General features: G+C 34.8%; 2 protein-coding genes across 2 annotated transcripts; one reads left to right on the forward strand and one right to left on the reverse strand.

The window, feature by feature from the left end:
* Positions 1-1,769: 1,769 nt before the first annotated feature.
* On the reverse strand, positions 1,770-2,312 carry LOC133316837 (PRA1 family protein F3-like). Its single transcript, XM_061518621.1, has one exon. The coding sequence runs from the start codon at positions 2,310-2,312 to the stop codon at positions 1,770-1,772; it is 543 nt and encodes a 180-aa protein (XP_061374605.1).
* Positions 2,313-10,383: 8,071 nt separating this feature from the next.
* Positions 10,384-13,328, forward strand: LOC133316859 (phospholipase D alpha 4-like). Its single transcript, XM_061518650.1, has 4 exons — positions 10,384-10,473; positions 10,584-11,144; positions 11,221-12,415; positions 12,895-13,328. The coding sequence occupies exons 1-4, from the start codon at positions 10,384-10,386 to the stop codon at positions 13,326-13,328; spliced, it is 2,280 nt and encodes a 759-aa protein (XP_061374634.1).
* Positions 13,329-14,658: the final 1,330 nt, after the last annotated feature.

Consider the following 14,658-nt stretch of genomic DNA (forward strand, 5'->3'; position numbering starts at 1 on the left):
TTCAGAGACTTGCAAAATCTTATATAAACAAGTTTTGGATGGAAGGGTGGCCAGCATCATGCAGCAATATTGTCCTTAAAAGGCCTACTGTTGCGTAAATGAAAGGATTTAAAACTTGTTCTTGATCCACTTTCAACGGGTCATGTCTGCTGGATTTCTATTAAATGGCCACTAGATAAAAGAGGCTGACTAATAACTACGCAATTTGACTTCACCAACAGTACGTCACAAAATTGCATATAAATTCATGAGTTCGATTGCGTTCAAGGCAATATATGATAAGATCTAATAGTATAAGGTCTGATTATATAAGATCTGATTAAATTTTAATATGTTTGACATAATATTGTATAAGATAATATATTATATAGGATAATATCATTCAATGTTTGATAACGTACTGTATATTACTAGATAGGATAAAAACGTGATAATAAATTATTTAACAATTGCGTAAAATCTGTTTATACAACTTAAATTATAAATTCAGTAGTGTGGGTTGCATGTTCCAAATGCCAGGACGCCAGGATGGATCAATTCAATAGTTTTTTTGTTTTAAAAAAAAAATCGATTTGAATGAGTTCACTCATTACTCTTTTTTAAAGCAAAAAGATAAAGAGAAAATCAGTGTTAAAATATGTGTTTTTCTAACTCATTACATAAAAAATACAATAAAGATACTGTAAGTGTCAAGTGTGTATATATAGTTCTTAAATTATAAAAGATTTCTTTTCATGAAAAAGAAAATAAAAAGTTATGATTCGATAAAAGAGATATACATACGCTGGTTCTTCTATTATCAAAATAGCAAAATAGTCAACTGTCATAATAAGATTTTGTAAACATCCCTTTATAAATTAGATATAAATCAATTTAAAATTCTAAAAAAAAATTCTAAACATAAATATAATGATAGTTACCTTTCAAAAATACAAAAATTAAAAATTAAAATAATTAATTATAATTAAATTATTCAAAACATATTCCAAATCTTAAATCACATATCACGTTAAATTTATTATTTATTTTTTTACCAAATAAATTACAATCAAATTTGTTCTTTTATAATTTTATTTGAATTTAAATTCAGCTGTGATTAATCAGATCTTGAATTTCTATTTCTTTCTTTGTTTTGAATATTAAAGTCCTACAAAATTTTAATAAATTTGCCTTCTTCTACATTTGAATTTAAGACTACTAGCCAAGTTAGAACAATTTTTTATCAATTGATCCATATGCTTAATGATGAATTGTTATTGAGAAAAGTATTTCTCCGGTTACTGGAAATAAAGTGATCTCTAGTGCTCAAAAAGATGTCGTTTTAAAATTATAAGATTAAAAAGCTATAATGATAAAGACTAATATAATCTTATAATATGTTAGAATTACAAAAATACTTTGATTTTCGCTTCAAAGTATTAATGACACCTTGTTGAACAACTCATTAGCATATAATAAACTAGGGAAAATATTTTCTCATGTTACATGAGAATTCAATTTTCATGTTATGACTCTTCGATTTGCGTGCAAAACTTTTTTTTGTTTTTGTTTTAATAAATATGGATCTCACCACTAGTTGACTCACAACATGAATTCTCATACTAACATATTAAAATCAAACCCCAATAAATTAAGCATACAAAAACAACACAAAATTCTAAACCGTAAAAAAACCAAATCTAAGCATTTTTTTCTTCTTTTTTTACAGAATTCACTAAATCAGAAAAATCATGATTAAAAAAAGAAAAAGAAAAGAAAAAGAAGAAGTGTCAAGAAGCAGCAGCGCCAACATTAACGGCTTCTTCTTCATCAAGGAACAAATCCTCCGTCTTCCTGAACGCGGCGTGCGCCACCACGACAACCACCGCAACGAGAACCGCGACGAGGATGTTGAGGGTGGCGTCAGTAAGGAGCAAGAGGACCACCGTGAGCACAGCCATGAGGAGCAGCACGAGGCGGTCGTCGACGAGGTGGCCAAGGAGGACGAGTGGCTCGTCGCGGAGGAAGTAGAGGAAGAGCCACGCCGCCATGAGGAGGAGGAACACGATGAGCGAAACGGGGTGCCACAACATGCTCAGAAACACGATGAGAAGCGCCACCATGGTGTAGTTCATGCGGAAATACGCCACGTTGACCCGAACCCGTGAAACAGCGACGGGTACGCCGCCGGAGGGGACCCCGAATGATCGGAGGTCGAACATGGTCTTCCATGACCGGCGAGTTCCGAGGCCAGCTTTGATCCTCTGCTTGGCGCGTGGGATGTACTCGAGTTTCGGGGTTGGCGAGGTTGGGATTGTGCCGTAGGTTGTCATGTTTGAGAATAGAAAGTGATGAATAACGAGGGTTATAAATTATAAAGAGGTTTTGGAACTTTGGTTTTAATATACCAAGATTCAGTACATTCCAACAATGAAAATGTCAGTTAAATTTTTTTTCTCTCCTCTGATGTGTTGATGTGTAATGCTCTGATTGATAAGATGCACTGAATCTAGGTACAGCTGTACTACCAAAGATTTATCGCTTCGAAAGGGAACGTGACACCATGAAATAGTGTAGTGGAATTCAATAATTTCCAGTGCAATTGGGTCCTACGGTGTGCAAGGTGGTGTTACTTTTATGAGTGTATTATGGGTTTTAAGTCGTGATCTTTTATGATTGAGTGTATCATTCTGAATATGCAAATTGGGAGTGATAAATCAAAGAAGACGTTGATTTAATAATTGATAGTTGATATGATATGTAGTTTCCAAACGAGTAAAGACATAAAAGTATTGAGGTTTTTCTTTTTTCAAATTTGGAAGGAGGTTGGTGTTAGCTTAATTTCTTGAAACAGTAAAAGGTGGGCTTTTTGACCCTTATAACCCTTTATTATTAACTAATTACCGATTTGACCTTGATTATAAACTATTTCAAAAATTTAACCCCCTCAAAAAACATAACACCAATCTGCCCCTGTTTGACCGTTGACCACCAAGCCTACCCGGGTACACCCCTCTGTACCCGGGTATTTTTTGAAAATTTTTGTCTACCTGGGTAAGGAGGAGTGTACCCGGGTATTGTTCTTCGTACCTGAGAAATTGCTTGAATTATTTACCCGGGTAGGGAGGGGTGTACCCGGGTAAATCTTCGACCACCCATTTGGTACTTGCTATAACTGGGGCAACTTGTAGCTGATGGATATAAGAACATATATGATTTATTTGTTTTTACCACAAGTTAATTATATTTGCGGATGTGTAATTAATTGTTTCATGGTAATTTTTTTTTTCTCTCTTTTTTACAGCTAATGAGATAGATCAGTATTATCAAGTTAAGCATGCCTAACCAATTTGAAGAGCTTTTAGCTTTGAGAATAGATTTGGAATTTCCATACATCAACACTTTACTGCTCATCAAAGCGGTCCCTGTTCGTATCGATTATGATGGGGTCTACTTTTATAGTGTTAACTGAGAATTCCCTTTCTAAAATAATCATTGAAAAATATTTGTGTGCTTTACAGACCCAAAAAAGTTGCAGAGGCGGAGCATGTGATAGTGGGTGCCTCCATATTCAAAGCTTGGAGAAGAAGAGTGCATGGGAGATCCAAAGAGTAATCATACCCGGGTGGTCGAAGATTTACCCGGGTACACCCCTCTCTACCCGGGTAAATAATTCAAGCAATTTCTCAGGTGCGAAGAACAATACCCTGGTACACGCCTCCCTACCCGGGTAGACAAAAATTTTCAAAAAATACCCGAGTACAGAGGGGTGTACCCGGGTAGGCTTGGTGGTCAACGGTCAAACAGGGGCAGATTGGTGTTATGTTTTTTGAGAGGGTTAAATTTTTGAAATAGTTTATAATCAAGGTCAAATCGATAATTAATTAATAATAAAGGGTTATAAGAGTAAAAAAGCCGTAAAAGGTGCATTGGACGAATAATACTACACTGAAGTAAGAATGAGATAATTCGCTGGAGGAAATGTGAGATTCTCTCTAAAACCAAAGAATTTCTGGACAAAGCAAATTTTGGGCACGTGGGCGTTGGCGTTAGCTTTCTTAGTTGGGTTGTAATGTTGAAGCTATTTCACAATTTATGGGGTGAGGAATCTTTCAATTACCTATAAAATTTATAATTAAAATAAAAAATTATTCAATTAAATAGGAACACTCATAATATATAAATCATACTCCATAATCACAATATAATATAACTCAATATTAATAAAAATACTCAAATAAATTGAATTTATTATAAAAAAATTATTTATTATACAAATTTAGATAGATATCGAATATAATTTAGATTGATTAGAAAATAAATTAAATTTTAGCACATTTAAATTTATTTTGTAATACATTTTCAAATTCTAATTTTATTCTTCTTATAGTATTTATTTATTATATATTAATATTCAGAATCTTAGATAGATATCAAATTTATTTGAGATTGGTTAGAAAATAAAATTAATTTTATCATATTTAAATCTATTTTTTATTCAATTTTCAAATCGTGATTCAACTATTTTTATCACTATTAAGATTCGAACTTAATACTTAAAAGAAGAGGAGTGAAATGCTAACTATTAAGTCACACCACTTTAGTTGTGAATTGTAATATTACTTTTAGTCATGCGCTTCTCTTTTCTCATGTCACATGAGATATTATCTCTTATGTCATAGACACAATAAGTGGTGGAGCCCACCACTTATTAAAAAAGAAGAAAAAACTAAAAAGATAGTACGAATTTCGATGTCTCACAACATGAGAAAACTATCTCCTATTACATAAGAAAATGATTTCCCTTTAGTTATATAGTATTTATTGGATATATTAATATAATTTCAATTCAATCAGTTCAGCTTACCTATTAACCTGACACCAACCAATTCGGTACGAGTATGAGTTTTTTTTTGGTAGAATACGAGTACGAGTACGAGTTTAATAACATAAGCTGAAACACCATAAGGTAAAATTATTTTTATGTCGGTTTTACGTACAACAATAATAGATGTATGGTTATAATTTTTTATATTTAATATTTTTTTTTATATAGTTATGATTCCTCACAATTAATATTTTCACACACATATATATATAGCAAATATTTAACTACTGCATATACAACATGTAGAAATGTAAACCCCTATTAGTAATACTAGTAGTTAATTTTGAAAAGTAAAAGAAGGTGATTGCCCCTCCAACCTATGTGGCTCCACCCTATTTGTACTTGAATAATTACTTTAGGGAGACATTTATTATAGGGAAAAATGTTTATAATTTTAAATGACACAACTTACATCTTTTCACTTTCACAAAGAGATGGGATCCACACTTTTATATTTTTTTGTCAACTCTCTCTCCTCCTTTATCTATCTCTTTCTCTCTCTTAAAATGATACAACTTTACATCCTTTAAAATGACATACATTTTTAGCTTTATTATATGGAGAAATTAACAACCTCAATTGGAAGGTTGGGGGAATTTATTTTCGTTCCATGTATATTACGTTTAGGAGAAACAAAAGTTTATCAGATTACCATATACCAACTATTGTTGGTGGTTGAAATGACAAGGAAATTGTTCGAATAGATTCGATTTGTAATAAAATTATCGAGATTTTATTCAGAAAGGCAAAAGTTGCATTGTTAGCCACTTGATTAACTGTGGTTTGCTATCATAACCAAGTGTAGTTACTTCAACATAAAATCACAGTTAGATGAAGGTGATACATTTTAACTTTACTATTCCGATTTCTTCCTTGCTTAATATAGGTTAGAATTCTTCATTGCACATCTTAAATTTATAATTATAGGATGAATCACATATATTCTTTTTTTTTTTTGAAAATATTTTATCCGTTTATCACTTCGTGACTAGTCTGATTTGAGGCGGGTCTAGAATTAAAATTTTAAATCTCTCCCAAAGATAGTATTGGGAGGATCGAACACATGCTCTCATATCACCTACTCAAATGTCATGCGACAAGTGAACTATCTCCATTTGTTTAAATCACATATTCTACCAAGCTGAATCTAGCTACCATGCCCTATTGAAGCAGGGGTGAAAAATATAATAGCCTAACCTAATTAATTAGCAAATGACATGTAATTAAATAATTAAGCATGTTTTAGTGAGTAAAATTAAGCATAAGGCTTAATGAAATGAATCTGTGTCACTTTGGAGTTAAAAAGTGTACTTAGTGAAAATTAAGGGGTATAATTGGGCACTGGCGAAAGTGCCCAAAATATAAAAACAAAATTGTAAATATTCCTAGAATAATATTCCAGACTTTTGGGTAAAGTTTGGTGATTATTGGAGTTAAATAGATAGACGAACTAATAACCACATGTTACCACTTAACTTATGTTAAGTGATAAAATGCAAAAAAACCCACTTCCTCCTCCCCCCCCCCCCCCCAAGAAACCCGAAATATAAAAACAAAATTGTAAATATTCCTAGAATAATATTCCAGACTTTTGGGTAAAGTTTGGTGATTATTGGAGTTAAATAGATAGACGAACTAATAACCACATGTTACCACTTAACTTATGTTAAGTGATAAAATGCAAAAAAACCCACTTCCTCCCCCCCCCCCCCCAAGAAACCCGTCGACAGAAAGGAGGAGAAGAGAAGAGAGGGAGAAGAGAGGAAGAAGGAGGGAAAGCCTAGAGATTGCTAATCTCAACCATTTTGAGTGATTCAAAAGCCTAAATCGCTTAGAATCTCCTCCTCTTTCATAATCCTAGCTTTGTTTTGAGTGGGGAGCATTGTGGAGAGGGATATTGGCTCTCAAAAATTCGCCCATTTGGTGAAATTTGGGGTTTTGAGAGTTTCTACTTCCATTGAAGCTTGAGGAGCCATCAATCCTTGGTTGTGCAACCATTGGTGGTAAGATTCTACCCCTTAAACCTTATTTTCATGAAAAATTGCATGAGTTAGGGTTCAATGAATAGTAAATTGGGGTTTTGATGAAATGTTGTTAAATTAGCTATGTTCTAGGAAGAATGGGGCTTAGAGCATGTTATGGAAAATGCTAGGAATGTCATTTAATCGGTAAAAATGAGCCTAGTTAGTTAAATGACTATACTTGGTATATTGCAAGATTATCATGCTTGTTGAAGAGTTTTCTTGCAACTAAGATCAATGGTTTGATATGGTTGATTGATGATTGTGTCCTTGTGATGTCTAGGATTGAGACATTTGGACCAACCGTAAGTGATCAACCATTGGAGCAAGTTATGGAGCTTGATTAGCTCCATTGGATAGGTAAGTTCATGCTTATGTTTGGTATGAATAGTATAGCTTGGTTGATAGCTATGAGATGTTATTGGATGCAATATGTGTTAATTGCATTAAACCTTGTGTAGGTTTTGTTTGAGAAGTGGAGTATTTTAATTGACTGACTGTGGAACCTGTTGGTGGTGAACAAAGGTCGAGTTGAAGCTTGAGGTAAGCCTTCGGACCTTGGGTGTAATTCCCTTGATTGTTCCACCAAGCCCTGAAAGGGTAGTGGTGATTATAGTGTATATAAATGCAATAAAATAGTGTAATGCTTTGTTATACGTATGTGTATGCATTTGGTGTGGCATAAGATGGTGTTTCCCTATGTTGGTATGTTGCATGACGATGCGTAAATCATACTTGGTAGTTAGATGGCCAGTAGGACTATTTGCATATGAGTTTCCTTAGGACAGCTTGAGAGCTCGAGGGATTTCTCCTGGAGATGTTATTGCACTTTGCATAGATATGTATTTACTGCATTATTATTGTTATTGCTATTACACTGATATGAAACTGTGGGGTGGAGAGATGCTCCAAGGACCCCTAGTTTACTAAATATATTCGTATATCTCACCCCGTGTTATGGGGACCCCCTTTCAGGTAAGGATGCTGCAGGAGCCACCAGTGGCAAGTGGCCATATTTGGATTAGCATATGCATGAGGATCCTATATTTTGATATTATACATGTTGTTTTGTAGCTCACAAGTATAGGATTGTAATTCATAGACCATTGATAGATGTATGATTTGTATATTGATGAGTACTTTAAGTTTAATATATGTATGTTCATTAAGTGTTGGATTGTTGAACTGGAAACTAAATTAGGTACCTTTTGTTCAAATTGGGAAATGTTGAGAAAACAAATACATCCTGTCCGGTTGACCAATTTTCATACCCAATGTGATGGAATTGGACTTTGATGTCTCTATGGAAGTTTTAGCTTTCCATAGAGACCAAAATGGTATAATTTGAGTGAGTATAACTCAAGTTATGAGTGGAAAACCATAGGTAGGTTAAATGACCTTGTTTTGGGTCACCCAGCCCTATGGATGACGCCTGGGGCGCCAGATTCACGTTTGGGGCGCCAAATTACGAGATCAGACAGTAGCATCCACGCTTGGGGCGCCAGATCCACGCTTGGGGCGTCAACTTTCTGTTTTCCCACGCTCTGGGCGTGGATCTCACGCTCCGGGCGCGGGGGTTCTGGAGGTTTCGCACCCTTTTATTAGAAAATGCATAACTTTGGCTACGGTGCTCCGATTTGAACGCGGTTTGAACCCACGCGTAGCTAATGAAAAATACTATAACATAGTAGAAGATGGGAATCATAAAAGGAGTTTAGAATTAATTTGATAATTAAAGTGATGAAGACATTTAACGACGTATTGTCAAGTAGAATGGGAATACAATATTAAGTTTAGTCCCACTATTCCGCGAAGTATATATAGTTATGATCACGCACTTGGTTATTTGAATCCGGCTCGTTTAAAAAGGAAAAATTTATCCGGTTTTCTAATTGAACCAAGGTGATTGTAACTGCGCTTAATGTCGTACGCAATAATAACAATCCGGTTCTAGAACGGGATATTACAAAAAACATTAAGATCATATTCATGGAGAACAATTTCATAACTCCATGTTTCATTTCAAGCCAAGTTGGTTTTTAGTATTTGTTGTTTTGAAAATGACAGAGACTAAAAATGGCGAATCATAGGATAGTGGGATACAAAAACATAGCTATGCTTTTATTTTATATCCGTGGAAGGATCCCGCACTTGCAACTAACCTCCTTAAAGGGATAATAAAATGAACTATTCAGGGGACAATTAAGGCCATATCATACAAAGCTTGTAGGGACGGCAAATCATAACGCTACGACAACGTAATAACGACTTAAGAAGGGTCCATGCCAGCAAGGCCACGTCTCCACGCTGGTAAAAGTTGCCAACTCTTTCTGAATTTTCTTTTGGCTTTGTCAAATAAAGATACAGAAAAATATTTCCTGTAGTTACATCAGATTACTTTCAAAACGAACGTCGTTTTGGGATTAAAATATTAAAAAATTTAATTATAAAAACTATAATAACCCTGAAATAAATTAAAATTACAAAGACACTATGATTTCCGTCTCAAAACGACGTCGTATTGAATTCAGTGCAAATAATTTATCTGCAGTAATTGCAAAAAAAAACGAACCCAAAAAGATATTATATATTGCATGTAGCTTCCTTTCCATTTTATTCTTCTTTTAATGTTGACTCTATTATTGAATAGTTCAAATTGTTATATAGTCATATAATAAGATTTACAATTTAATTAAAATTATTTTCTCCTACAACGGGAGAAAGCAATCTCATGTTATAGACATATGAAAAAACGTGTCAAATTATTTTTTCTTTTTTTAAATCAACGGGCCTCATTTTTTTGAGTCAATTACGGACAAGATTTCTATCATATTACATAAGAGAAGTAATGCTCTACATATAATACATATAAGGATCCTGTTTTTCTCTGCAGTGACAGAGAAGAGATGTCTGTCTCAGACAAAAAAAAATAAGATTCACTAATTTATTTATTTTTTATTTTTTGAATCCGATATCAAATTTAATTAAATACTTTTTTTTGTATATATAACAGACAAAACTATTTCTTCAACAATGGCAGAAATAGTTTTGCCTACATATAATAATAGAATTGTTGTGGCTTAGAGTTAAGTGAGCATAGGTCAAACAACCTATATGTGAAAGCAAGGGGATATGGTGTAATGTTTTGAGAATATACGAGATCAAGTATTTTGATTCGTACTTACTACTTACGGTAAATTATGTAAGATTTGGGGTTTAAGAAACTTAACTTTAAGCTAAAACTTATGATGGCAAATACTTGAAGGTTGGATTGTGCAAAGTTATACAAGTTTTCTCAAGTTGATAACTTTCAATTGCATTCCAAGGTTCCCTTTGCTTCTTTATATGCAACAATGAACTTACTCTCCTATAAATATGTGACATGATAATTGATAATGGTAAATAGACACGAAATCCATCATATGGTAAAGCAAAGTCGATAGTTCATTGTCTCTCCAATTTCTTCCTTGTGAATATTTGAAGCTTAATTAGCCAATGGAGGGAATGCCTAGGCTCCTCCATGGAACAATCGTAGCTACCATCTTCAATGCCTCCTCACCTTACTCACCTTTATTTCCCTTCAATGTGAGTTCGATTAACACCGCACACAAATATGTATGTGCATATGTGTATATATGTGTGTATAGCTATGTGTATATGTATGGATTTTTATTTTATTTCCTTTTCTTTTTCAGTGCATATGTACCAATGGAAAGCCTGCTTACGTGACCATCAAGATAGATAACAAGAAGGTTGCAAAAACAAGCAAAGAAAGTGATCGTGTCTGGAACCAAACCTTTAAGATTCAATGTGCTCATTCAGCTGATTCAACTATCACCATTACACTGAAAACATCATTTTCCATATTGGGGGAAGTCCATATCCAGGCCCAGCAACTATTAAAGGAAGGAAATTTGATCAATGGGTTCTTCCCTCTCATCATGGAAAATGGAAAACCAAACCCAAAACTTAAGTTAAAGTTTGTATTATGCTTCAAGCCAGCAGAACTGGAACCAAGTTGGGCAAATTTACTAAGCAATGATGAATTTCAAGGGCTGAGGGATGCTACATTCCCACAAAGGTCCAATTGTCAGGTCAAACTTTATCATGATGCTCATCATTCTTCTGCTTTCCAACCTCCTTTTGATCTATGTGGAGTTCCAAAAAACCTATGGGAGGATGTTTATAAAGCCATTGAGGGTGCAAAGTATATAGTTTATATTGCAGGCTGGTCCTTCAATCCCAAGATGGTTCTGGTAAATATAATGCCATTTCATACCTTCTTTTTATTCTGATCAACATTTTTGAGAAGCTAATATGATCCTTGGGCAGGTTAGAGATCCTAATACAGAAATCCCACATGCCAGAGGAATAAAGTTTGGTGAGCTATTGAATAAGAAGGCAGAGGAAGGAGTGGCTGTGAGGGTTATGCTTTGGGATGATGAAACTTCTTTGCCCTTAATTAAGAACAAAGGGGTAATGAACACTCATGATGAGGATGCTTTTGCTTATTTCAACCACACAAAAGTAATATGCAGAAAGTGTCCCAGGTTACACCACAAGTTTCCCACACTCTTTGCTCACCATCAGAAGACTATAACAGTGGACACCAAAGCACACAAATCTGTTAATGATAGAGAACTCACGAGCTTTGTGGGTGGATTAGACTTGTGTGATGGCAGATATGACACAGAGCAACATTCATTGTTTCAAACACTCATTAGGGAATCTCATTGTTATGACTTCTACCAAACAAACATTGGAGGAGCTAGCCTCAACAAAGGAGGGCCAAGAGTGCCATGGCATGATGCTCATGCTTGTGTTACTGGTGAGGCTGCTGGGGATGTGTTGACCAATTTTGAGCAAAGATGGACAAAGCAGTGTGATCCTTCTCTTCTAGTTCCTGCTAGCACCTTGGCAAATCTTATGCCTAGGACAAGAACAAGCAGTTCAATAGAAAGGGATTGGAAAGTTCAAGTATACAGGTCAATTGACCATGTCTCAGCTGGTGACTTGTTTAGAAAGTTAACTGTGGAGAGGAGCATCCATGAAGCTTATGTGGAAGCAATTAGGCGTGCTGAAAGGTTTATATACATTGAAAACCAATATTTCATTGGGGGATGCCATTGGTGGGAGAAAGATAGGCATTGTGGCTGCACAAATCTAATTCCCATCGAAATTGCACTCAAGGTGGTTAATAAGATTAAAGCAAAGAAGAGGTTTGCAGTGTACATAGTCATACCAATGTGGCCAGAAGGAGTGCCTGAAAGTGAATCCGTTCAAGATATACTACATTGGACTAGAGAAACAATGGAAATGATGTATAGGTTGATTGGAGAAGCAATACAAGAAAGTGGGGAACCAGGACACCCAAGAGACTACTTGAATTTCTTCTGCCTTGCAAATAGGGAGCAAAAGGGACAAGGGGAGTATCTTCCTCCAGATTTTCCACATCCTGAAACACAATACTGGAATGCTCAAAAAAATAGGAGATTCATGGTTTATGTTCACTCCAAGCTCATGATAGGTATTATTGCATTGTTCTTCGATTATTATTTTCTTTTCCACCTGTTGTTATCATTTAAGATACCAATGTAACCCCCGTGGGTAGCTCAGTTTTCAAGCTGAGCGCCTAAGGGTTTGCTTTGAACAGAGTTCAAATCTTGGTCAAAGCAATTTTTTTGAATTTTTTACGGTTAGAGGAAAATCGCTTCTCTTTCGAAGGGAGATTAGTCTCACCTTTCCTTCGACTACAGTGATTCAATACATCCTCTATTTTAACGAGGAGTCATTCTTAGGATCATACTCCAACGACAAGGTGGCTAAAGTAGGTTATACGGGGATTATCTACCGGAAAAAAAACATTGTTGCCTAATAGTTTATTCTATGACTCATTTATAAAAGGATGAACATCTATGCAATTGAAGTGTGCAATTGTTGAATTATGGTAGAAGTTTTATTACTGTTCTTGGTTGACAACTATTGTTTTCTTGCATGTGCCATCAGTGGACGACCTATACATTTTAATAGGATCAGCTAATGTGAACCAAAGATCCATGGACGGGGAAAGGGACACTGAGATTGCCATAGGATGCTACCAGTCTCAAGATGGAGCTGATAACCAAATGAGCCTTGGTGATATTCATGCATACAGAATGTCACTATGGTATGAGCACACCAATAGTGCCCAAGAATTGTTCTTAAAGCCAGAATGTTTGGAATGTGTGCAGAGGATGCGCTCAATAGGAGATCAAATGTGGGAAATCTACAACAGTGAAGAAATTGTGGACATGAAAGGTGTTCACCTTGTAACATACCCTGTGAGGATTACACAAGAAGGGTATGTCAAGGACATGATTGATGGAATTCATTTTCCTGATACAAATTCTCTAGTTAAGGGGAAGAGATCTAAAATGTTGCCCCCTGACTTAACAACTTAGACATATAGTTGAGATATTACCACACAAACACACTAGTGTTCTAATATACATGGAAGCTAAATAATATAAAAGCACTGTGCATGTGCTGGTGTCAACAATATTTGATATATAGACAAAGAATTTAATAAAACATAATTTGGAGTTGAATTCAAGTGTTTTTCATTTTTTTTCTACTTAAATTTGCTTTAGGTGATGGAATTTGAGTTTTGTCATTTCAAGGCTTGGGGGAGATGGAAATGGACACATAAATTGCTTCAGAGAAGCAGATTATTCAAAATTAATTAATTTTTTTGAAAATGTCAATTAAATTATAAATCATTCAACATAAAAATAAAAAGCATTTAACAGTACCAATTTTTAAATTCCTGTCTAATGCTTGCTCTCTCTGAAAAGGAGTTTTTATTCTTTTTCCTCTTTAACTTGGGGGTACAAAGACTTCTTTATAATAATCAACGAAAATATATATTGGGTGATAATAATATGAAACTGCGGAAATAATATATAAGGTTTTTTTTCGCCTTGCTGTTAGGCTGTAGGGATGGAACTATATTTTTTAAAAAATATATACAATCAAATTAAAGGGCACATATTTTTTGGTTGACTTGATTAAAATTGATTGATAATTAAATTCACTTTAAAGATATAAATAGGCTTGATCTGGATAAATATTATACAAATACAAGGCCCAGAATTAACGCCTTCACAATAAAGCAAAACTTTAGTCCAAGAAGGCTGCAAGCTGCATAATATTGAAGACTCCATGACAGCAAGCTCCACCATAATAAATACATACTGCTATCTCATCTCTTTAGCACCAAGACTATCTCAGCAAGCACCTTAACATTAATGGCTACATGACAAACAAGCTTCTCAATATTAAAGCAAGCTCATCAATATTGAATACCTTATCTGTCTGAATACTTCACCTCCAAGTATGTCTCACCACTTGCAAAGCTGGTCATCCCCCAAGCTGTTCATCTCTCCACTATAAATACATGTATCAACACTAAGGTACATCATCTTCTTCTACATAATAAAACCTGCTTGAACCATATCTGATTTGAGCGTCAGAGTGTCTTGCAGGTACACCCCCGTCGCGTTCCATAGAAGACCCATGGGTTAAAGCTGCTCCAAACTCCAAACTACAAGATGCTCTGACCCAAGGAGGTTCCAGGCCTTTGTGTAGAGGAAGATCACATGATTGGCCCAGTTGTAAAGATTTGATCTGATCAAGGCTCAATTGGTAGTTACTCATTTTCTTACACGGCATTTTTAGGACCTGTTTGGATAAACTTATGAAAAAAGTGTTTTTTATGTCTTGTTTATTTTA

The sequence above is a fragment of the Gastrolobium bilobum genome, unplaced genomic scaffold (assembly GCF_033153095.1).
Source record: "Gastrolobium bilobum isolate Gb01-03AN ecotype WA unplaced genomic scaffold, APGP_CSIRO_Gbil_v1 utg9213, whole genome shotgun sequence".
NCBI classification, from domain to species: domain Eukaryota; kingdom Viridiplantae; phylum Streptophyta; class Magnoliopsida; order Fabales; family Fabaceae; genus Gastrolobium; species Gastrolobium bilobum.

What these genes read in the sequence shown, in the direction of transcription:
- LOC133316837 (XM_061518621.1), bottom strand. Translation starts at nt 2,312, where the DNA reads ATGACAACCTACGGCACAATCCCAACCTCGCCAACCCCGAAACTCGAG.
- LOC133316859 (XM_061518650.1), top strand. Translation starts at nt 10,384, where the DNA reads ATGGAGGGAATGCCTAGGCTCCTCCATGGAACAATCGTAGCTACCATC. An exon ending in CACCTTTATTTCCCTTCAAT is followed by an intron (nt 10,474 to 10,583) that starts GTGAGTTCGATT and finishes TTTCTTTTTCAG; the next exon opens with TGCATATGTACCAATGGAAA. An exon ending in TCACTCCAAGCTCATGATAG is followed by an intron (nt 12,416 to 12,894) that starts GTATTATTGCAT and finishes ATGTGCCATCAG; the next exon opens with TGGACGACCTATACATTTTA.